General features: G+C 36.0%; 1 protein-coding gene and 2 long non-coding RNA genes across 3 annotated transcripts in view; all 3 read left to right on the forward strand.

Annotated features, from left to right (window-relative positions):
• The window catches only part of LOC139150438 (uncharacterized), a 73,966-nt gene that overhangs the window by 2,483 nt on the left and 45,755 nt on the right, over window positions 1-25,728 (forward strand). The window contains exons 2-5 of the mRNA XM_070722816.1: window positions 5,066-5,186; window positions 6,060-6,243; window positions 7,336-7,456; window positions 7,801-7,929. Of these exons, the coding sequence (XP_070578917.1) occupies window positions 5,066-5,186; window positions 6,060-6,243; window positions 7,336-7,456; window positions 7,801-7,929 (555 nt within the window). The remainder of the gene's footprint in view (window positions 1-5,065; window positions 5,187-6,059; window positions 6,244-7,335; window positions 7,457-7,800; window positions 7,930-25,728) is intronic.
• LOC139122383 (uncharacterized) lies at window positions 8,284-10,429 on the forward strand. The gene is made up of 3 exons (XR_011549442.1): window positions 8,284-8,612; window positions 9,064-9,192; window positions 10,313-10,429. It is a non-coding gene; the product is annotated as an uncharacterized lncRNA (long non-coding RNA).
• On the forward strand, window positions 11,379-15,327 carry LOC139122366 (uncharacterized). Its single transcript, XR_011549435.1, has 3 exons — window positions 11,379-11,498; window positions 11,846-11,930; window positions 12,368-15,327. It is a non-coding gene; the product is annotated as an uncharacterized lncRNA (long non-coding RNA).

Here is a 25,728-nt window from a genome sequence, read left to right on the forward strand (position 1 = left end):
TCGCCCAAGAATTTATCCTCTGCTCATGCTCAGAACAGCTATTCCTTTTGCGCTCATCGGTCGTAGCTTGTAAGTACAAGTAGTTCACAAAACGATACACACTATAAACTGCAAAAACCCAACTAATCAATTTCATAAAAAAGTAAATCAATCTATAAAATAATCCCCAACAAATCGATCCCCTATGAATTCTACTTCTTCTGAGAATTAGTTAATTACCTTTAAATATTAGATCAACGACTGAATGAGTTTCTACAAATGAGCCAACAATATTCTTTGTTGTCCTTATTATATAGGTTGATGTTTAAAGGCATCAAATGACGAAAGTGTCAATCAGGTCTGGACGACATAGACAACACATTAGCCCCGGCTGACGAAAGACAGTGAAAACACAAACTACAGTGACAGATGCTCGTTTTCATCAAGTCATTTTCGGTTTTCGGGAAACGTACTTAATACCTGATAATTACTGCTGTTTAACAGCATTCGCATCAGAAATATGCGTTAATTTCTAAATATACAGACAAATATGCCATAGTCTTGCAACGTGATATCAGTATTTCTCCCTCTTACATCGAAGAAAATTTGGATAAAATATACATCTATGCTTATTGTGTTCGTCAATTGTATTTATATTTCGTAGCTTACTTACTCTTTCTCTCTATCTTTTGGATCAATCAAAGTATTTTCATCCTCAATGCCCTGTCCTAGGCGTTATACGACACAGCTGTATCATATAACCTCTGGTCACATGGGCACTAGAATTGCCAATTAAAATATCAGAAAGGATAAAGAATACTGCTACTAAACCTTGTTTTCTGTACGGACTTTTATCCTTGTTCTCTACCTTCTTGCCCTAGGTTTCCTCGCTTTGTATATTGACCCCCTTATGGTGAAGTGTTAGCATGATGTATGCAGTAGAGGAGCCAGAACGAGGCTATGATGTATGCAGTATGTAGTTCGCCCTCTCTTGGTGAACTTTTCGTACTGGATTTCTGCGTTGACCTCCATACTGTTGCCATACTGAATAGGGCAATAAAGCTATTGTAATAGCCTGTCAAAATGGTCGCCTGCCTGCGTTGCCTACCGCGTTACTCGTCGAGTTGCCTCGCATAACGAGGCCTTTAAACGTTCACGTTGCCGTTTTAATCTACTGCTTGTATGGGCTCATTTTAAAGCTCATGGAACACTAAAGTTTCCACTGGCTCATATTTGTAAAAAATCTAAAATTTCATTTTCTCCGTAGAGTTAACAAAAGGATGGCGGCCATTTTGAAATAAGTGGCATTTATTTCGAGTGCCATAATTTGCAAAGTGATTCCTGACTTTTACTCTTTATTTTAAAAACGAATAATTTAAATTTTTAAAGGATTAAGTCACCAATTTCGAGGTGATTACGGCACAAATGTGCATGCATCTCTGTACAGACATTCCAACTCTCGACGTTTAAGAACGTCGTCTGGTTTGATGTTTGTGTATTCGGACTCTAAGGTAAAAAAAAGGCCTCTGTTGTTTACTGCTTAAGTGGGCTCATTTTGAAACTTTGTCACCATCTTATTTTTGTACAAATGAAAAATCCAATTTTTTCCATAAAGTTATATTTTGGGATGATAGCCGTATTGGATTTCAAATGAGATTAAACTTTATAATAACTAATAACGGAATCCCCGGAATTTGGTATTGACAATATCTATTAAGACAACATGTGTAAAGGATTTTCTAAAGAGACGATGCCGCTTGATGCAAAAATTCGACGACAAAGTGTTTGCGAGTGCTACAACTTTCAAAACGCACTTTTTCCCGCAAAATAATGAGTACCGTTCAAAGTGTTTTATTATTATTTTTCAATTGGTTTGTCACATTTTTTTCACATCCCAAAATCAAATTTCTTGTGTATAAACATATGCACTTGTAACTGGCCTATTCTAGCCAAGTACAATGATATCAATTATCAAACCTCTATAGATGAACAATATTGCTAGTTTTATTTTGAAAAAAACTCTAAGTTTCTTGATAGACGACCATATAGAGTTAATCAACTCATTCACAAAAACACACGGTCTCCCCCCCGTAATTTCTGTCCAGTCATTACACGACTCAGTCATATTTGGCATTCATCATAAACCTAGGAATGTAAAATGTGACCGTCCCCCAAAGTCCTCCACCCACCGCTCAGTGAGAAACTGAAGACTTCTTAATAATGGTCGGAGGCAGGTCAAAAGGCTTTTTTTCAAGTTGTACGATGAATACAAGAAAATTCAATTTTTACGCAAACAAATAAGAAGGAAACCGGCACCCGAATAAATCAACATTACCAGCCCGCTTTGATTCTTCATGATTGTTTCAGTGAATTATTCTGTTAACTTTACCTCGAGTCAACTCTGCTAAAATGTATACTACAGTAGCGAGAGAGCATGGCCCCAAGACAACATCTATAGATACGCCAGCCCGCCATTGCAAAGCTGACGAAGTCAATTTTTAAGTACGGCCAAAGTAGATTGAAAGATATATTGTATCACAGGGTGGTCATAGTTGATATCAAGGTTTTTTTGCATGAAGAGGGGGATAAATCATGTTAAATTTCAATTTATGTTGTTATTGCCCTGCCCAAACACCACGCGACACTGTTCAATCATAGTTTTACTAATACATAACATGACGGTTAAGGTATAGACTATGACAGTATCCCAAATTCAATATTTATCTCAATGTAACTCTACTCTAATGGAGCAGCTACCCTACTGAGTAAAATGGCATGCTTCTGAGTCTAATTGTTAAGATGACTAACCACATGAACCATACGATTGAAAGGAATTGGGAAACTCATGTGTGCTATTGAAACTCTAGAAGCATGTAAAAATCGATTGAATGCAATTTTGATGAAAAAAGTGAGTAAAAATGATGTCATTTCTTTCAAACTTATTAACTACGGTCAGAATATTACGGGGCATTATCAGATAAAATAGCGTTTATAAAATTCACGCTGCATTCGCGCACGTTTAATCATCGAATCAACACAAGAATCATCATTGGAACAAATGCATCTTCTTTCCTATGTTGTTACTAGGTGAAATGCTTTTGCGTTAAACACCATTGACACTCCTCACTCCACTAAAAGAACAAGACTGCCTTGAGCCTAATCACAATATTTCTTTTTTTTCTCAAAAATTGACTTGTGAAACCACGCTTTCCAATCTTATGTTACCTAGCGGTTATCAAGCCTTTGTATTTCAATCCATTTCCTTATTACTTCACTTTCTAATTGAACGGTAACTTAGGGCAAGGAAATTGAGCGGAGACAAACATAAGCCATCATACTAGTTTCAGCATCTTTTTTAAATATTCTGTGAATTAAAGCAGTTAGCGTCAATTCAAGATAATCAATAGACATTTTTAGAAGTACGCATGAGCTTAATTAGTAAGTACTAACTTCAAAACATTCATTCAGCTGATGTGTTAGTCTCGCAGAACTTAGTATGTTGCAATGAATCATTGGAAAATTGTTTACATATGCACAATAATTAGATTCATATACAGCAAACTGCAAATGTTAGCATTTTTCTTCTTACTGGCTCTATAAGCATTCTTTGCAACTTATAAAATGAGTATGGCGTGCTTGTTCTCTTTTCAAAGCACGAACAATCACCAATTATTGAAATTTCTGAAATGAAAAAACTGCGGATGAGGTTTGCACTACAATGCATACTTCCTATTCCATGTACAAAACAAACAATTAGCTTGGGTATCATGACACATTTCAAAGTCACCGACTCATTGATTAATATCGCTGGTCGTGGTTTCAGGTTTGTTGTTACATATTAATTCGGACAAATTTTAAGTCATGCGTGGCTAATGTTGCAGCTCGGAGTCTGAGCCATAAATTAGAATTTTTTTTTTGTATCCATCGTAACACTAGCAGGTTTTACCTTTTTCATCCTTGCGGAAAATGCGAACAAATATTCATTTTTGCATATCAATGAGGAAAAATGACGTCATTTGCGATCAAAAATTTGCGATTACAGTAAACAGCATGGTGTAGCTCTATCTGGACTGAGAAATAAACAGTTGATTACATTCGATCTACAACTGCTTTTACAATTTTAGTTGAGAGTTGAAGAGCTAAAGCGGTTTTCTCAGCTGAAACTAAATTAAGAAATTATACATTTTTTTGGTTTAGCTTTCATCTGAAATTTTAAAACGGCTAAATTGTAGATAAAGAGCAATAAACTGATCAGTTATGGGTGCCCATGCTAGTTTATGTAAATAATCAAAGTGTGATACCGAGGCTAATACTTCATATGGTACATACTCTGTGTCCTTCTCACATACCGAGTTGTGGCACCGAATTGAATCTAACTGTACAGTGCAAAATCTAAATGCTAAATTATATGACGTTGTTAAGTGTTTGTTCTTGAGGTTGATGTATAAAGAGGTTTTCCTACAATTTTAATGGTGAATGAAATCGTTACATACTTTGCTCAGATCCAGTATATAAAAGCACGTGAGGCCATAATTGACAAACCTAACAAAATCCGGAGTAGAGTGCTAATGCTCTGGCGGCTTTTCACTATAAAACCATACAGAAGACATATGTGTTTTTTTTTATTTCGATTATTTCGACCGTTATCTTTTCGCCTCCCCCAAAAGCTTATATTTGTAGATTTGCTTATCCTTAAAGTCATTGATATTTCCATACTATTGATCAATATTCGATGAAAGCATGAAAAGACAAGAGTGTACTCGGCCAACTGTATTGTCAAGATTAACAAACGTATGTTTTGTGATTATCGTCTAAAGATGTTTATCGTCTAAAGATGTCATTTCTGGCACCCAGTTGTTTCGTTCACATGTAAAATGATATTGTTTATTTTCTGACCATACTTCCATAGTTATTATATTTACGTTTCAAAGATTCCAAAACAAATTTATTCACACGCATTCAGATTTTTACATGATGCACCCCTGTACATATGCGATGAAAATGACATTTTTTGCAATATTAGTAATTTTACTCATATTGTTTTTCTATATTACAATCTATGGTTATCATTTAATATTATTCACAGGTTGTAACAGACCGTCTTGCTCACACAAGTAAATCACCAACTCTCCAATGCACGTCCTGGAACCTATGTGGGGGAACATTCAAGGGTATTCAGCGGGAGTTAGACTACATTGCTGGTTTGGGTAAGTTCAATTCCAAATCCTTGCAAAATTAAAACATTTGGTTCTTATCGGCTATGACCTGAAAATGCAAATTTTAAACATACTTTTGTTGTAAAAATTCAATATATTCAACAATCCTTGACTATTATTATAAATGGAATTTAGCCTTTTGAGATTTTCATTCATATATTTGTCCCTAATGGGCTTCCAACATGTTCTGTACATCGACATATAATGATACACTAGGAACTGAGCTTGATTCACACTGCAATATAATATGAGGTTATTGCGAAAATACCGCAAAGGATGCACGAGGACATTGGCGCAGCCTATCGCCCGACGCGAAGCGGAGGGCGATGCGCGGTGCCAATGTCCGAGTGCATCCTTTGCGGTATTTTCGTAATAACCTTATTATTATACATCTTACACTCCTGATTGGGGCATCAAAAAGTCGGAGTAGTGACCGTTTTCTAGCAATGTCAACAATTTTTCTTCCGATTTTATCGCGCCAGTGTGGAAGGCTACCTCGGACGCGCTTCTGCAAGTTTTGGAGTGTGTGCACTACACACATACGTACGTACAGAGCGCGCGCGAGACTTGTTCTGGCACTCGTCCAAGGGGTCCCTTGAAACCGTTCTACAGTGAACGCGCAGATACAGCCGCAGGGAATGGGGCGCCTTGAAACCGTACGTGTTACGGAACGGGCGCGCGTTCCGTACGGCTTTTTTAGCGCACGCTAAATTCTATTGTTCTCGATGGTAGATGTATAATAATATATAATGTATAGCAACTCCGTATAAAATTTAGTCAAATTCGTCTCTCTTTCGCTTTCTTTTTAGATGAAAATTCTTCATTTAGAATGACCACGCTTGTGTTTCTTATATTTTCTTGTAGGTGTAAATGCAATTCGTATCTCCCCATTTGTGCTGAATGCTAATGATTCAACGGGTAGATTCGATTACCTTGGTCGTTGGCCTTTGAACATCTACAAAATCAATAGTTATTTTGGAACTCAACAAGACTTGATTGATTTGGTTCAAGAGTGTCATTCCCGTGACATCTGGGTAATGGCAGATCTGTGAGTATGTTTCCACTGTTGATCTTTCAGCGACGTCTTTATGTATACAATAAAAGCGAATGTTTGCATTGAAATTCTTCTGTGTTGGTAGCCATTTACTGTCAAATGAACTTTTGATCTCAATACACTAGATTTTTAGTCACTGAAATTTAGGTTGCAGCACTACAACCTTCATCAGCAGAATAACCTGATCTCAATTGTATATCGGTGAAACAGAGAGATCTCTAAAAACCAAAATTCTTGAACACCGGCGTCCCCGCTCTACAACATCGGAGGTTTCCCGACATATCCACATTGAATCACGAGACCACTTTGTTGACTTGGAAAATGTAGAAATTTGTGATAGGGATTCTGATACTTCGAAAGGGTTGTCAAGAAGGCAATATATAACCGTGGTAACCAGCCATCCCTTAATAGAGACAGTGGAAGGTATAAATTATAAAATAAGTCTATGACCCGATTTTGATGTCACGTGTCCGAAAGGTCATGAAATTGAGATCGGGTTATTCTGCTGTCGAAGGTTGTAGCCGCAACAGAAAAGTTTAGTGACTGAAAATCTTACTCTAGTGTGTTGAGATAAAAAGTTCAATTGACAGTAATAAAAGCGAAAGAATGAAAATAAGATATGAAACTCTACAAACTTAGAATTTAAAGTGAGAATATGTTTAATCCTTCTAGTCATTTACATTGTTTAAATCGGAACTCTTTGCATTTTTAATCCCAGAGATTCGGGTTTTTTTCACATTTGAAATGCGTTAAAAATGTATGAAATTTCAAATGAAAATGCAGGGCTAAATGCACCTCTTTTTTATAGCCATCGGGAAGAAGAACTAACACAAATTAAGAGATTTAGAAGTGCAGGTTTATGTCCTGTTTCAATTTAAATTTTTGCTTTTCGTATCGAATGCGAATTTCTGTTACGTGTTTGAAACAAACTCTTCTAACGGACAAAAGTTGATTGGAAATACCAGGACTCATTAATTTAAGGATAACAATAGTTGTTTACGCTGAAATATCGCGCGATATTGTGATTGCAAAGTGATATTAGGATCATTTTAATATTTACTATTTTTTGGTAATTTTTGCAAACAGGGTTATCAGGAATATGGGTTATCAAGATGGCTGTTTCAGCAGCTTCTGTCCCTCCCCAGAAAGAGATGTATTCAACAAGTTTGTACCATTTGATAAAGAAGAACATTATGACCATTTCTACGTAAGTGTTGTAAAATGGTAATCAAATTTAATGACTAAATCATTAGGGTTAGGAAGGTATGGTCATCCTCGTAAACAACTTCTTTTTCATGTTCCCAATTAACGTTTTACAGAGTTTCTCTATTCTCTGAAATCGCTCGTTTGAAGTGAAGTTTCTCTTCCATAATAATCATATGTCCGTACTCGCTATTATTTACTGTACTCTAGTCTTCTTTAAGGATATGCGCTGATATTGCACCAATTATCGGGTTTTCAGTGGCCATGTGTGTTAACCATACATTTTAATGTGTTATATATAAAAATTGTTGTATGTTTGTTTATTTGTTTTTTGTTTTTCATTTGCAGTATTGGGCAAACAACCTTCCAAGGTTGAATCATACAAACAGTTTCGTACGTACTACATTGATAAACTGGGTTCGCGAAGTGGCGACAGATTATGACATAGACGGCTTTTGCCTTGATAACGTAGATGGTGTAAGTATCTTCTGTGTAACATGGGTGGAAATGCAATATGTCATTATTATAAAGGACCAATTTCCGTTACATAATTCCTGAATAAATAAACGAAAATCATGTTTTCATTTTGATGAGGTCATCGTCGACGAATACGCTGCTTCCTTTTCGTCGTTGTCCTCCTCCTCCTCACCACCACCACCGTCATCATAATCATCATCATCATCATCATCATCATCATCATCTTCATCATCATCATCATCATCATCATCATCATAAGCATCATAATCATCATCGTCATCATCATCGTACTGGTCATCAATCATTATCTTCACCGTCTCCGTCGTCATTATAATCATTCTTATTTTCATCAACAATGCTTTTATCACAGAAATTTGCGTTCGCTCAAAAAAGTCACTTGTCGGGCAGTCTATATCTTGATCACCGTTTACAAATACTCTTAATTTACCCTGACACTTCCTTTCACACTTTAAGATACCAAGAACGTGTTAGAAGAGTTGAATAACTCGACCGAGATCTTTATAATTGGTCAGGCCGGAGCCAGTGGTGCTGCTTTAGCCGAATACCAACCGGCACTTGATGCTGTCTTTGATAATGATATGCAGTCGGCCCTGAGCTCTTTTTTTGCAAGATCCTACTCTAACAATGGGTACTATCGAATACCTGACGAATTGGCGCTAAGAGTAAGTACATAAGACTACTAATAGTCAGAACAGAAACAGTTTCAAAGTAGAATATGCCTGGGTAATATTTGTCAAATTTATAATATTTTGTAAACATTCTCTACTAAATGCTTTCATGAAGTTACTTCAAACACCGTCTTGCTGTATCTGAAAAGAAAATGATTGTTTATCATAGTGAAGTTTTGAAGATAAATGCAACTTTATGTTAAGTTTTCGGGTTCTCTAGTTTGATTATCTGTGCTTTAAAACCGCAAATTAAAATTCGTAACTTACTAATTAACTCGCTTGGGAATATTTCTGCCAAGAAACCGCTTAATCAGATAATTAAACCGAAAAGGCGATGTTGTCACATCATTTTAAAGATTTAAAAACGAGCATGATTCATCATTTCATTACGTGTTCTTTTCGCTGAATAATGGTTGACATTAAATTTATATTGTTCCGTTCACAGCGAGGTTTATTCATGGATCCCACCGTTCTTGGTGGATACTTGGACAACGTCGACACACGTAGATTTCTTGGTGTCATCAGTGATTACACTCGGCTGAGAAATGCACTTGTATATCTTCTTATGGCTGAGGTAAGCTATCAAATCCCCCCTTTACATAATGTCTCCTTTCTTTGGTAACTCTTACGTAATACCTAAGCGTAGAGCAGCGGAGGAAAAGGATGTAAAGGTAGTTGTCAAGTTAAAATAGTTAAAATTCATCATAGCTTACCAGTGTCACCTTTTTGCAGTCCCTAATACCCATCGGCCCTCCCCGCAAAATATTTGTAGAGTCTTTGGGTAGCTCTATGGCACGACACATGACCACAGACAAACATAAACAGACTCGCAACGGGTATTGTTTAAGGTGTGAAGCGTTTAAGTAACCCGTCCATGTTCGCCTCGCCTCAGGTTGCTCTCGCCTCTCTTTTCCGAAGAGTGCCGACCATGCATCCTTCGGTAATTTTCGGATTTTCGCCAATTGTTAAGCGAAAGTATGTTCAGCAAAGTTTGTGTTGTTGTTGTCGTGTGGTGCTGAGCGGAATTGACGTGCTGGCGAAAACGGTAGTGTTTTGAGCTTCAGGAAAGTGAGTTTTACCGTTTTAAAAATTCCTCTCATATTTTTATGAATATATAATGAGTGTGTTTGAACCAAATTTGAAAGTTTTTTATCGATACTGTCTGGTTTTACTCAATGGTTTACGGCCAGTCATAACGTCATTTACACGTGCGTCAAGGAAGGAAATGTTTATGAAACTGCTGGCGTGTTATGTTTTGATTGACGTGAAGCAGTGTTTCTGGCCTGAGAGCTCACAAAGTAACTATGGTTGCTACGCGACTGGCAGTACGATGCCATCTCGTCGTATTTTTCGCATAATCTCGTGCAATTATCAACCACAAATAAAGCCTCCAAAAAGTTGAACACCTTTGAAGCTCATTTTAATATGAAAAGCCAATAGTCTACCGAGACGACCATGGAACAAAAGGCATGCCGCGTTTCCAGTCTGTCCATATTTGTCTGCGACATGAACAACAGCCAAAATGTACATGGTGATCCCTAAAAATTGATTATGATTATACAAAATTGCGGCCTCAGGTTTCTTTTTAAAGTTTAAATTTTCGCAAAAGTTTAATATTTTCTGCTTCAAATAATTTATCAGCCTAATGTTTTTGTATTTACCATGCTTTTTCCGTTTTATTTTGTACACTGTAGTGGATTCCATTTCTGTACTACGGGACTGAACAAGGACCTCAGTTCACAGGTGGAAGTGGTTCCTCAAACCACGAATCCCTCTGGCCTTACTACATAGAAGAGAGAAGTCTATATCAGGTTAGAGGGGAATCTATTACTTTTGTACTTTTTTGTATGGAAACAATTATCGAAAGACATTCTTGATATACTCTCAGAAATATTTTTTGTAGTGATGAACAGGGACTGGTTGAAACGATTACTGGAAATATTATTTGTTAATGGATTAATAGAAAGAAGAGTTCTGGATGGATAGATTGGCTCATGGCAACGTGAAAGGGCGGGTGGATGAATAGGTTGATTGGTTGATGGATGGTGAATAGGCTATAGGTGGATGAACTGATGGATGCAAGGATAGATGGATGGATGGACGGATAGACAGAGAGACGAACGGACAGAACGTCGGAGAGATTGATAGAGGGACCGGGGACAGATAGACATACAGGGGGACATTGTGAATTGGACAGAGGAACTAATGGATGTATATCTGACATTTGGGAGTAATAAACAATGAAACGAAAGAGGCGGGACCTTTACTAATCGATGTCTACGATTATCTTTTCATACAAGTATATTGATTGCGAAAATAAAGGAATCTGATTGTTCAAAAAATAACCTTGCTATATACGCAATATAACAAGTTCGGAACTCAAATGAGCTATAAGCCAGAAAAAATTCAGTCTTTTACATTTAGCGCCAGACTTTCAACATACCTGGTCTAAGTAGCAAAAGCCACCTCATCAATGGGTAAACCCCGTACTGTTGACCAGTTCTCTCTATAGGTTAACTTACCATCGATCACGCATACGTACTGTAAACGATCAAAATCTTGAAATATTGTGCTATATCGCCACTTGGTGTGACGTTATTTATTGCTTAAGTGTTTAATCGTCTAGAAAATATTTGCCTCAATTTTTCCGTTGGAAAGGGTTTAAATGAACGACTGGATGTAAGTTCAGGACTTATTATCGTTGGATAAAATGCTGATTGATTCCAAATCAGTAACTGTTCTTTATTTACCCACCAGTTCATATCGACCATCCTCAAGCATCGAAAAAGCCTATTTGGGTCTGCAGTCAGCGATTATCAAAACGTTGCCCAAGTGGATTGCTCCTACGACGAAGAGTTTTATTCTTTCACAAGAAAAACGGTAGGTTTAAACAAATATACAGAGAGAAAAGGAACCGTATATAGGTGCGACAATAAAAGGAGTATGGAGTTATAAATGTATGTAGACTAGAGACAAACAGACTGACAGACGGGTCGATACACCCAAAGGAAGACCAAGTATATATATCCTATCTGGAAATTACAGTGCTCGATGCTAAAGTTCAGAACACATCAAATATCTTCGTTATCGATTTGGTACCTGTACTATCAACGGATTATTTAAAATCGTGTACAGTTATGGAATTGTATGTAATTCATCAATTTCATCAAGTTTTATTATTTCAAAATTATTTGTCATTTGCTGGTTTTTATTTATGCTTTTAACAGACATTGATAATTATATCAAACGAGGGATATACAACATCGAGTCGTCAGTATACCATACAAAACCATCCCTTCGACAAAGGAACAGGTAAAATCAAAGATAAAAATCTAATGATACCATATTTTAACATTCATCCATATTATAACCCTAGCATATTAAGTTAGTCTCAAACTTTCTGAAATTTGCATGGATTTTAAGTGCTTTAGGCTGGCCTTTATATATTATTAGTTAAGCTCTCAAAGGTATAAGAACGACGCCAAGATACCAATTTTTTACTGTAAGGTTTCTACAAATTAAAAAAACAACAACTCCAAACTAGCAATGATTTATTGATTTCCAAAGTTAACCTACACTGACAGATGCTTCTAAGGAACTGATCGTGGGCATCAAAAACAAAATATTCTATTTTCTCTAAATACGTTATCTGTTAACATGTTTTTACTTTACTCCTTATCTGGTTTATTATTATTTTAGGAAAAAATATATGCAATGTTCGTTTTCGGTTTTATTTTATTCCTTTTCAGAGCTGGTAAATATCTTTAATTCGGCTGATAAGGTCACTGTGAAGGATGACGGTACCATCTCTATACACTAAAAACGCTGAACCGAAAATATACAGCGCAGGAGCAATGCTTGTCCAATCTGTAGGGCTAGTCCTTTCCATATGTGTGTCAGTTTTATACGAAATTACTGACCATTGGAATATTTAGAGATCTCATCCAATTCTTTCCTCTATTTTTCTTCCGATGCAGTTCAGCCTCATTTGCTAAACTAACATTCCTTAGAACCTGGTACATTGCCTTGATTATTAATTTAGATATTATGATAGATCTAGACAATATTTTTAAATGGAAATCATTTTTCTATCTCTCAAAGCAACTTCGTTTTTTCGTAAAAATACTAGATGAATGTAAGGTCATTGAATAAGTTTATCTTATTTCCAAAATTAAAGGGCCAGTCGTTGTGATGATGCTGAGACGTATAGTTTCCAGCTTGTCTATATAAGCTGTACATTTATAGGCGACATTGGTATTGTTGACAGTCAAAATCTGGTCCGCACTAACATTAAAATGTCAACAATGACAGTTTATTCCACACGTAAAGACGATGTGATGGCAAAGTAAAGGGTAGCTTTTTTAATATGCTCTGGGACGTTAGAACAGCGACTTGCAATTGACAGAGAAAGACAAATTAAATAACAAAAATCATAAACAGTTACAACTTCTGCCCTTAAATATAACAAATTCACTGATTAAATTTTTACATACATGTACTCCACTGAATTTCACACAATTACAGAATCTCGCTCATATCGACAAACATGATACAAAATTCTGCTGTGTAGAACCACAGGAGCAAATTATCATGGGTTTTAAATATCTAAAATCATTAATATCTCAGTTTGCCAAAGTACTACCAGGATTTAACTCGGCAAAAAAGGGTTTATTTTAACCAGACCACGTTTGATGTGTACACCTTTTCAAATTGATTCTTTTAAATCGTCGATAGTTTACCAACAAGAATTGATTAATCTTCATATTTGTTAGACAGGGGATACGTTTTTTATTGGTTTTAGAAAGTAAACATCTTAATATGTAGATTTTTTCAGAGAGTGATTAATAATGTTTGAATATTACCTTATCTTGCAATGACATGTAAAGATAGCATTTTTACATGACAATTAGCGTGAAATATTGCCTTGTGACTATATAAAGCGTTATGAATTGGGAAATTATAACTTAACCGAGTACGCTTATTAAGGAAACGTTTTGCGTTTGCGACAATGGCGTATGCCGTAGAGGGCGTAATTGTCGTCACGAAAAGAGAAAAATAACGTACGAGACTATTGTTACATTTGAATCTCTTCGAGGATGGGGATTATTTTCAGTGAAAAAGCTATTTTATAAAGCTCAATTTGGAGTAGGCCTACTAGATATAAATAATAAGAGTTGATAATTAGAGTTACAAAATTCTTATAAATTGTATCTAGGAAACCACTCCAAATGAATTTCCCAAACAGAAAACATTAACCAGTGCATTAAGTTGGCCCGACTCCATTATCTAAATTATTGTATTATCTTGTCAGGTAACGTCTCTTTTGACTCCAGAAAAAAACCCCAATTATTTCTTATAATGTAACGTATAGTACCTTGAAAAGGGGCATATTAATAGTGATTCTGGTAACATCTAAGTAGGCCCGTCGTTATAAATGCTTTTTTTCAATTGGCATGTTTAATTTTCTTTTACAGTAAATTGATGTCAAAATTGTATTATTTCTTTATACTGTACGGTCATATAAGAGAATATATAGCAAGGATCACATCTTGGCCAGTCTCTCTTGCTGGTCGTGGCAATATGCCTTTTGATTTTACACGAGATAACAAAGCCTTGAACGCGCAAGGATAAAATATAATAATGGTATATAGCATAGTTTCTCATGCAAAAATATATCGGTCCAGATAACTTTCTTCCCAGACTGAAAGATTCAGTCATGTGTAATTCCGAGACCGAGGACCATAACCATGCATGTCACGAAGAGCCCTCACATGAATGAATATTTCTTTTTTACTCCCATCTACCAGCCCAATCAAAATTTCTATCAAGCATAGAAGCCTCGTTGTCTCCACCTACCGTTGTTATTGAGGCAATGAAGTGACAGGTTCAAATATTAAGATTTTGATACAACACGTCTAGTAAATTTGGTTCAACGTTCTGCGCATACACTTAACTACACACGGACAAAGTTTACAGACAAAATGACAGAAACACGGACAGACGCACTCTCACACACAGACAATGCTCTCTAAAACCAATGCAAATATGTGCGTATACAGGCGTAAACATATTTCAACGTCTTGCACATTTAATCAAGGTCACATCACCAGGCTTTTTTGCTTACTTTGTATCCAAGATGACATCTTTATGAAGAGAAGAGTGCTTACTTAGGGCATTGCCACGCATTGACGATTTAGCCGGTGCATACCCTTGCTTGCTGAACTAACGATGTACTTTCAATTTTTGGCGTATACTTAGCGTATTCATAACGTAATCATAGGTTAAAATGACCTTGAGTACGCTAGACAATTATCTCGACGCATTTCGGACTTATGAGTAACGTACAAGTAACGTGTGTGAATCTGTGTCAACGAGCGCAAAATCTACCTACGGCTTATGGCCCGAGTTTGCTTGACGAATGAGCCATACGCTGGCATACTTCGAAAAGTTTTGTGCATGCACAAAGTTTCGACAACCTTGCCGTATTACAACGTATACTAGCGTGCTTCAGCGTGCTCTTAACTTATACAAAACTTACCAATAACGTACTAGTATTCGACGTAACTCCAGCGTATTAGCCAAATTTTCCATACTGTACGTCGGCATACGCTGGCTAAATCGCCAAGGTGTGACAGGGCCATTATATAGTTTAATCAGTGCATTTTCAATTTTTACATTTTCCTATGTAACATTAAATCTCAATTAATCAGTAAAGAAATTGTGAGTTTGTTTTATTGTTTTTATTTTTATATTTTCAAACATCGTCAACTTAATGGTAGAAGCAATAAAAGTGAGTCAGCCTTTCAATGTGTTTCAAAAATGTAATTTTCTGACTCGATGACCGACTAAAAGATTACTCAATTGATATAAGTTGAAATAAGTTTTAGAGGACGTTTCATGGGCAACATTTTCATGTCAATCATACAAATTTGTCAGACATAGTGTCAAAAAGAGAACTTCCGATCCCGAAAAATGTCACGGTACCACTAGCACTATACGCCATTAAGGGCATACGGAAGTCATCGATATGACGCTTACAAAAAGAAAAAAGCGACTGGTATCGTGTATGACTTCTTTTTACTACAAAACACCTTGATTTGCTTATATATATATATATATATATATATATATATATATATATATATATATATATATATATATATATATATATATATATATATATATATATATATTACACCGCTATAAATATTACATCGCTTACTTATATAGAGTAACTTGATGCTTTGTCAAAAATTGTACATGTATGTATTTCATAAAAGTAGGCCAATTAGTATCGGAGCACTGCTGCAACTGTTGATAATTGTTGCAATACTTCTATGCAGTATATCAAATCATGCAGTTCTTGCTGTCTCGCTACAGCATGTTGAAACACACAATATTCAGTTTGTCGTCAATGTTTGGTGATACTGGAATGAGACTCCAGAGTAAAGTCATTTGTCAGTGAAACAAATGCAGGGCACACATTTACAGGCTTTGTTCGCAAGTGTTCGCAAGCTGAATACTGGACAGTTCGAATTGCAATATGCTGTATGAAAAAGATCACTGCATACCGGCAGTGACAGAGATATTTCTGACTATGAAGTAGCTGAAGGAGAGGTAAGGTCATGTGATGCTCATGAAAGTGAAACATACTTGTAAATAAGATCAGGCCAGAAAGCAACACATGGGAGAGCAGGAGACTTGAAAGTTATCAGGGAGTTTTGAGTTTAGCATATGAGAATAATCAAATATTAAAAAAAAAGATGGGGGTCACCGTGCTAAATTTTCTAAATTTTCTCATTGTCACAGTAAAATAATAAAAAACAAAAAAGCAAAACTTTGTACAGTGAAGACTCGAATTTAAATGAAAAAGTGTGTGACTAAATGGTTTTTTTTACCAAATTTATCTTTGTGTGCATACCTGATAAATATACGGCTCTATTAACGCAAAGGAACGACACGGAGACAAAGTGTTTGGCCGAAATCCGGGGTTATGCACGTTCTGCCATGGCGGGGGCGACGAGGCGTCATGGCAGCCTGGACGGCGTGGTGAATTTTGTGGTGTGAACTTGAGCGTGGCAGAAGTTGAAGTGGACGATCTATGCTTTGATCACACAGACATGCGCATGGATAATGACGTGGAAAGGGTGACGCAATTTGTTGATAACGGTAAATGAGGGCAGTTGGTAGATTGGGAGGTTACGTCTCAAGTGCATCCAGCCAGGGTAGGAGTAGGTGGCGCATGGTTACCCATACATGGCAAGGTCTAAACCCTTTTCCCCGTGTCCCTCCAGACGTTAACAATGATTATAGCAAAGCCATAATCACCCATTAAAATTGGGGTTGGGGTGGGTGTGGAGGTGGATCTAAAAAATAAGATTTCAATCGCGATTCCTCCGGACCCCTCTAACTGTTATATGTGAACCTAGCCTAATGATACTCAATGTAAATGCATCATTTTAGCTCATGTGTTAACACGTGAGCTTATGTCGCAGCGCTGTCTGTATCTCTATTTATTTGTCTGTTGGCATTATATCTCAAAAACGGCTCATTAGATTAGAATCAAATCTGGTACAAAGATGGCAAGACTGTTTAGTTTTTGTTGGGTGTGGCTTGCATACGTTTTGCTCATTTGCATAACTAATGATTTAAAAAATGACATACATTGAGAATGACCGCACACAATTTGATTAGATTTGCTATAAATGTTGATTACACTGGGATATATCAGCCGTGAAAGATAATAAGGGATGACATGAAAGATTATTGCTAATTTGCATATTGAATGAATTGTCTTTATTAAGGATATATAAATTATATGGATTGACTCTAACAAAGTTGACAAAAGTTGCAATGTACATGGAAGATACTATGACATAACTTTATTAAATTTATCAAGCATTTTTACTTCAGGGAATGCCTAATTGCATATTCAATGAACTTTTCTAATTAGGGATATATATCTTGATTGACTTGACAAACGTTGATGAAACTTGCTACGTACATTGAAAACACTTGATACATCACTATTCAAAGTCATAAAGTATTTTTGCTTCAGGCAATACCTAATTTGCAAGTTTAATGAACTTTCCTAATTAGGGATATTCATCTGAATTGACTCCTCAAAGTTTACGAAACTTGCTATCTATATTCAAGATACAATGATACAACATTATTGTAAGTTATTAAACATTTTTACATCAGCCAGTTCCAAATTTGCATCTTTAATGAACATTCCTAATTAAGGATCTATATCTTGATTGACTCAACCAAAGTTGATGAAACTTGCTATGTACATTGAAGATACTATGATACAATATTATTATTCTAAATGGTTTAGCAATTTTTACTTCAACCAATTCCTAATTTGCATACTTAATGAACTTTCCTAATTAGGGATAGATACCAGGGTTACTTGATCAATATTGAAAGTCATTTCGCTTTATCATGTCATCTAATTTATAATTTGCATATCTAATTAGATTTCACAGTTTGGCATACAGAGCATAAAGGACTTGACCAAAGGCAATTACACCTGCCAATATAAAGTGAGTTGCAAACATTGTGGCAAAAGATTAAATTTATGCAAAACAGCAATATATAATGCTACGGGATCAGTTCATATCTGGTCTGCTGTGACATGAAGGTGCATTAACACTTGTCTCATGGGCAGTGCTTGTTAATTATTTGGTCATTTGAATATCCATTCTGTGGGCCATATCGCCAGAATTGTTTCACCTTTTTTATCAGTCTCTCATCCAACGGGCGTTAGCCTAATTACAGAATGAGAAATATTTTTGAAAAATGAGGATTTGCTGATTTTCACAAATTTTGAAGCAAAATAAATGAAAATCAAAGGAAAACCACTCATTTTCTTGTTTTTTCAGTGCAAAAGTTTGAACTGTGCAGCCAACTCCACATTAATCGGCGTTTTTGATACATAAATATTTACAATGTAGATTTGTTAACATCAGCTGCATAGTTAGATCTTGATTTTTCTCTCTTGCAAAATTGTGAACTATATGCTCGGTTGGCAATCATTGGTTATTCCAATGAAAAAGGTCAAGAAAATGATGTTTGCTTGAAAAAGAAAGTATTTCATGCTAAAGTTGTAGTTTCTCTGGTAGAAAAACAAATGCTATTCAGACTACCAACATTGCATTGATTTGCAGTTTTCACCGGGGGGGGGGTTCATACGCGTCCCATGACAGAAATGTCCGACAGGTATATCGATGAAATCCTGTCCTATCAGTCAGTAAATCACCAAATAATGACATAGTAACATACACAGAGTGATTTCAGTGAATAATTACAAAATAACTTTGACATTGTGGGGTTAGCCAAAGTTGTTACGAACACGTAACCCAAAGTGACAAACGTGTGAATGACGACATACTTTATTCAGGTGAACTTTGAAAATATGCTCAATATTATATTTGAAATTATTAAAAAATATCAATCATTAACAGGGAAATTATTAGTTCAGGGTAATATTAATGGGCACAAAATATTGGCATAAATAGATGGTATTTTCAGTATTCAAGCAATTTATATTTTTATTGTCATTACTACTGTATCCACTTCCCAATCTTGGAACAGAAAAAGGGCGAGCCCCAAAATGCAACTGAATGATGAAGTTTGTGGCTGGCCCGATTCAAATTAGGCAAATATTAACCCGTGTCGAAATTTTAAAAACACAATGACACCCCATTGAGCATTTAAAACATGATGACCGTTTTCTATCACCAAGTCAAAAAAACAGGGTGAACCCCAATGAATCCACCGCCGCTCCGTCCCCAGGCCGAAGAAACTTACCAGTCCCTTTTAGGTTAATGCGTTAATGGTAACTGCAATGCCACCTGATGACGTCAAATTGAATGTGTATTTTCTCTTTAACCCGCTTAAATGGAATGCTCACCCTGTCTACCTCTTGACAAATGTCAAAATAAAATACTGCATATGACGTTGTTTCTGCGGACTTTTACTATCTGACACTTTTGGAAAATTGCGATACCTGACAGTGTTTAAATGAAGCTCTGGGGCGAATATCTCACTGAGGTACTTGTTTAATGCGCAATCCATTTGTGCGCACCCTGCATTTTACATTTTTCTGCACGAAGATGTTTAACTATTCGTTCCAACCGCAAAAGAGCTTAATTCTATTATTTATTTTATTATTCTATGCGCATACAACACTTGATTCAGTTAACCAAGAGTACAGAAAGCATAGCAACTATATAAATACATCCTTATGTATTTGAAAAATTGCAAGTTTTGACTATTTGGTTGCAAACTTAATTATTGTGTTTGAAATTAAGCAAATTTTCAATTTTCATTTCATGGCCGATATAAAATCTAATCGATGTTTGAATATTGATTATCCCCATTAAGTTACAAACCAATGAAAAGGGCATCATCTGGGATTTCTAAGAATGTATTGTTTATGGTACTTTGTTGTTTTTGTGTCCGACTAGCGGTAAATATGTTACCCCTAACCCATTCCTATTTTACTAGTAAGGGCGTGACAGCCCCCTACAAAACCAGTCGTTACATTCTTACCCACCATCAGTTAAATGGCAGATAAGGAGATTATGACAGCTGAGAATACTAGCTAACAGAAAATCATAGTGCGTAAAATGCCATAAAGGGGATGATTTCGATACCTGGCAACGGACTAACTGTTTTGTGTATATTGTTTTAAAAAATAACTTAAAATTGAAACAAACTTAAGATTTAAGTTTTGTAACTTTCAAATAGGCGATTTTTCCCAATACAACTATAGATGCTTAGTAAGGCCCTTTTCAGATCTTTCAACCAAAATAACATTTATATGGTTTCATGATTCATGATTCGAATGGGAAACATTACGCTACCCCTTATATTAAAATTTTGTTTAAAAGAAAATTCACTTAAAATTGACACGACCTGAAAGGTTTAAGTTTTGTTACTTAAAATGGGTGATTTTTCCTCATAAGACTATACATGTTTAGAAAGGCCCTTTCACAGCTTTCAACCAAAATAATATTGATATGGTTTCATAATTCATGATTCGAGGCACAAAGGGATATATTACCCCTACCCCATATATTATAATTTTGTTTTTCAAAAATCACTAAAGAAGTCGTTGCACCAAACACAGCATACTTTGCTCAAAATAACTTTTTTGCAAATATTTATGCAATTATGATTAATTTGTTAACCCAAGAAAATAAATATTGGTTAGGTTCACCTTGTAGCTTGTCAAGCAGTCGAAAGTTGGGTGATAAAAATCTTTAATTTATGCAAATGTAATCAAATCACCCGATTTCCTAGCTTCTGTTTCCTCCCAGTTTCGAAATATCCAAAGAATTTAACTTCCTTCTGGCTGGGTCAAATTTTCTGGAATTTTCACATGTTCTTAAAATGCTTATAACAAAATGACTATTTTTGGCCATAAAGTTCTTACATTTTGAAAATGAGGCATTTTAATTTTGCTTATCATGATTTTAATCAATTTTTGAGGGTCAGTCTTTATACCCTTGCCATTTAGAATGAGGATAGATAATGTCTAATAAAATAGTCGTTGTTGCTACATATACTCTTCTTTCAAGTGAAATATTACATTTTAGAAAATAGTGTCAAGTTTTGACTTAAATTAATTTTTATCATTAATACCAAAATTGAGGTTTTTACCCCAAATATACACCCACTCCATCCTTTGAGTAAACTACTGCTACTATACTAAACTTTCGAGTGTCTGCTTTTGAAAATATATATTGTGAGGGGCTTTTCTTTTAATCTTTGATGAGAAATATTGCTTCGAAAAAAAACAGTGTCGGCAACATGCAGCTCCATCTTAAAATCTGAAAGCTTGAAGCTTTGTAACTTTCAAATATAGGACTTTTCACTATAAAACTATATATGCTTTGAAAGGCCTGATTCAGCACTTTCAAACATTGTAATATGTTTGTGGTTTCGTCATTCATTATTCGAAACAGAAATGGGAAAATCACCCCTACCCCTTATAATACAAGCTCATGCACCCACTTAATCTCAAGCCACATACTTTTAATGTTGTTTTTCTTGTTTATTGCACTAAGTGTTTATTGCACTAAGTTCTTCCAAAAATATATATAAATACATCATGAAATTTGTTTAGAAGAACGAGAATTTGGTAATTGGGTGTGAAATTTTGCTAATTTTACAATTTACGGTCAAGAACGATATAAAGTGCAATCGACGTTCGAATATTAATTTATCTGTATTAAGTTGTATATCAATGAAAAGGCCATAATCTGGGCTTTCAAAAAAATATAACGTTTAGTATTTCATTTTTTCTATTTCCGTCGAGCGGTAAATATTTGACCCCTACCCAATTGTTGAAATCTAAGATGGCAGCCAAGATGGCGCCAAGATAGCTCCAAATGAACCCAATTGGACAATATTTGATTTTTGGAACATCAAAATTCATTAACTATAGACCCTAAGGATTACAAAAATGTAGGTTAAAATATAAGCTTATCCATTTGGTGAATCGGAACCCTACCTTCCGACTTGACTAATGTTTACCCTTAATAATGTGGCGGTTAAAGGTGGCACTGCATTGTTTGCCAGATGGGCGATACTGATCAAAAGCACATATTCGAGGTCAGATGTGTGCGCAAAATAAAATAATGAAACATGACATGATAAATTTCAGTCTGTTTACCAGGGGGGGCTGATAGTTTATATTATGAGTCAAAAAATTATAAATGAGAAATAGCTTCGGTAAAATTATAGGTTAGTCAAACAATACCGTTCTTGATATAGCAAACAAAAGAATTGATGGAAACTATGTACACCTGTAGCTTTCTGTACCATGTTAAAGGCATTTGCGTATCATCGTAAGTGGTACAGTTTTCAAAGGTTTTTTACTAACCTGAAATTTGTCATGAGGCTAATAGCATTTTCCCAAATCATTTACTGAGTCAGGCAATGATGTAGGAGCGATAAGCCAGAAAAGCATGACGTCAAACATGTGTATACTTATGAAAATGAGGTCAAAGGTTAAGTTCTAAATGAGGCGGTAAATTATTTTGGGAATAAGAGTTAGTACTGTAGGCTCACTTTCCGATAATATAGCTGTATATAAATATGCATTATTTGACGGTTAAGTCATTTTAAATGACATACTGTCTACTTAGTTAAATATTTCGAAACCGTGGACAGAAATTTCGGTGAAGTGAAAACTGTCAAGTATCACGAAAATGGTTGAGAAAGGAAGTAGCTGTGTATTGATATGTATTTGAACTATTTATGGACCAATTACGAATGGAGTTACCTCGGCTAGATTTACGTAGAGTTTGGGTAAATGTCCAAAGAGGCTTCAAAGTGGTAATGGAAGTGATGGTTTGGGATAAAGACGGGTTGAAAGACAGACCTACGGGTCCCTCTACTAGGATTTGTATCATTCAATATATAACGGTAAGATTCAGCTACCCAGGTAGTCACATATGCAAAATAACCGTGGATTTTACAAGTGACAAAAATCTCTTATAGGCACGTCATTTATTTCGTCCGTTTCGAAATATGTGCATCATGTCTATTAGAAAATAAGATGAATAAACCATATTTGTACGAGAGAAATTACATTGACCAATTGTTTGCCATCCAATATGGCCATTTGGACCTTTTGAAAGCGACAATTGAGATGTGTATTGAGCGTCTCAATTTTAAAGAGAAGAAAAAATATATATCACCCTACTATGTCCCAATCGACAACGGCGAACCGACAATCCACAGCGGAAAATCAAAACTAGCTGTGGCTGTCTTCTTTTGGGTGGGTATAGGTGTCATCATACGACATGTGTCCATCGGATATCGAGCTCGTTTCTCTGAGAATGATCTCTGAATGGTCTTATTTGAGTAGTAGTGTTGCCATGTCATGTCTCTACCGTGGAGAGCCGTAGAAACCTTTGGTTCGGAGGGATACGGCCGCTAAACGGGGAATCACTCGTCCGCGAGGCAGCCACTTCGTTCCGAATACGGGGGATTAAATATAATTAAGCCCAAAAAGAAATGTTTATGGTAAGGCCTTTCTTTAAAAAATACCGTCAAGGACAGTGTGCTCATATTTGGTATGAATCGGTCGATCAAGAAATATTTAAACCAGAAAAATAAGAATGACAAAGTAAATAAGGTCTGAAAGGTTATGTACTGGAGGTCAACTTTAAAAGGGTCAGTTATTGCCACCACTCCCGCTCATTTGCAGGATTTATTACCTCATTTGCATATTTTTGACACTGTCTCCTCACCTGTAGACCAAATACTGTGATGGTAGGTGTGGCGGTTTGGGAGTCTTTGAGTGTGACATCCATACATACATATATTCATACATACATGCATACATACATACATACATACATACATACATACATACATACATACATACATACATACATACATACATACATACATACATACATACATACATACATACATACATACATACATACATACATACATACATACATACATACATACATACATACATACATACATACATACATACATACATACATACATACATACATACATACATACATACATACATACATACATACATACATACATACATACATAAGCTTAAAATGGTGCAACGACGCGATTTTTTTCCCTCAAGGTAGGAAGAAGGGTCAAATTTATAGTTTTATCAATATAGTCACATATATACTGTTCATTCAGTCACTGATCATGTACTGTATAATGTCATTGTGCGGCTTGTAACGAGTGTTAGGTCTTTCAAGCTGTCGCTGTTTGGCCATGTTTTCTTTCGTGTACCGCCCATCAACAACTGAAAGGCATTCTGGACTGGTACTGGTCTCGACTCTTTTGCCGCTCACCACCACTTAAATTAAATGTGACATATGTTCCAAACTCGACGAGTGCTGTCACTGACATTGGAATTGACTGAAAGTTGCCCATCATGGAAGTACTCACGTTACTCTCTACTGGAAAATCAGAATACCTGGCTCCTGTACAAATCAATCGCCATATTCAGGACACACCTGCTCAAATCATTGAAGAATCTTAGTAAGGTCGTCCCTGCCAATACTTCGACAAGGCCAAAGGGTCTTAAGATCTTTGACCCGTACGTAATTTGAACTGAGATTAATATGTCAATACACGGAACGTATGTGCTCCTTGTAGATGGTTAAGAGGTCGGGCCTGGGTGGACCTTATACCTTGAAATATCCTTCCCAAACACCCTTGCGCAATGTGTGTATTACTAATAGATAGACGTTGAATTGTGGGTAAATATTCGAGAAATAGGTACATGCATCAGGTAGATGTATGAACCCCACCTCAAGTGTCCAGTGACCCTAAAACTTGATTTATAGCAGCTGAAGCAGTACGTAGTTTGCCGCGGCCGCTGGACACAAAACAAGAAAAAAAGGTGACGCGCTGCTGTTCAAGTGACGCGCGCGCTGACCAGAAACATTTCTCTTTTTGGCCTTATTACACTGTGCCATATGATAATATAAGGATTAGGCCACTCCACGCGAGCTATAGAGCTTACAAAAGATTAAAGGATATATATTGTAACCATTTAAGTTATAACAAACTTAAATGGGATCGGTTAAACATCTCGAGGGAACTTTCTTACCTACCACTTGTGACGACTCATTTGAAGTTTCTGAATTCAATAAAAAATTCACAGTCATGATTTTGCAAAAATCTAAAATTTAGTTTTGCCCAACATAGTTACACAGGAATGGCGACCACTTTGAATGTCAATTATCAGGAAATTTACGGTAGGCTTTTGCTCCTTAACAAACATTTACAAGGTGACCCCTGATGTTTATTCACGATTCGGCATGAGAATGATCACAAGTTTTCTCGAGAAAAGTTTGACATATGTTCAAGTTTTAAAACTGTCGAGGTTAATACTACCTTAAGCTAGAGTTCTGAACGGTTTGGTAGTTTGGCGAAAAACCGATTCGTGTGTAGGCACGGGTCAGTTTTATGAGCCTGCGAATGAATGTCCTATTTGCATCATCAGGTAAATTATCAACCTACAATAACCTGTAAAAGTCAATTTATGGGTTAAAGGTCATAGTGCATTATATTTGTTTTTCGTAGTGGGCACATG

The sequence above is a fragment of the Ptychodera flava genome, chromosome 2, assembly GCF_041260155.1.
Source record: "Ptychodera flava strain L36383 chromosome 2, AS_Pfla_20210202, whole genome shotgun sequence".
Lineage (NCBI taxonomy): Eukaryota > Metazoa > Hemichordata > Enteropneusta > Ptychoderidae > Ptychodera > Ptychodera flava.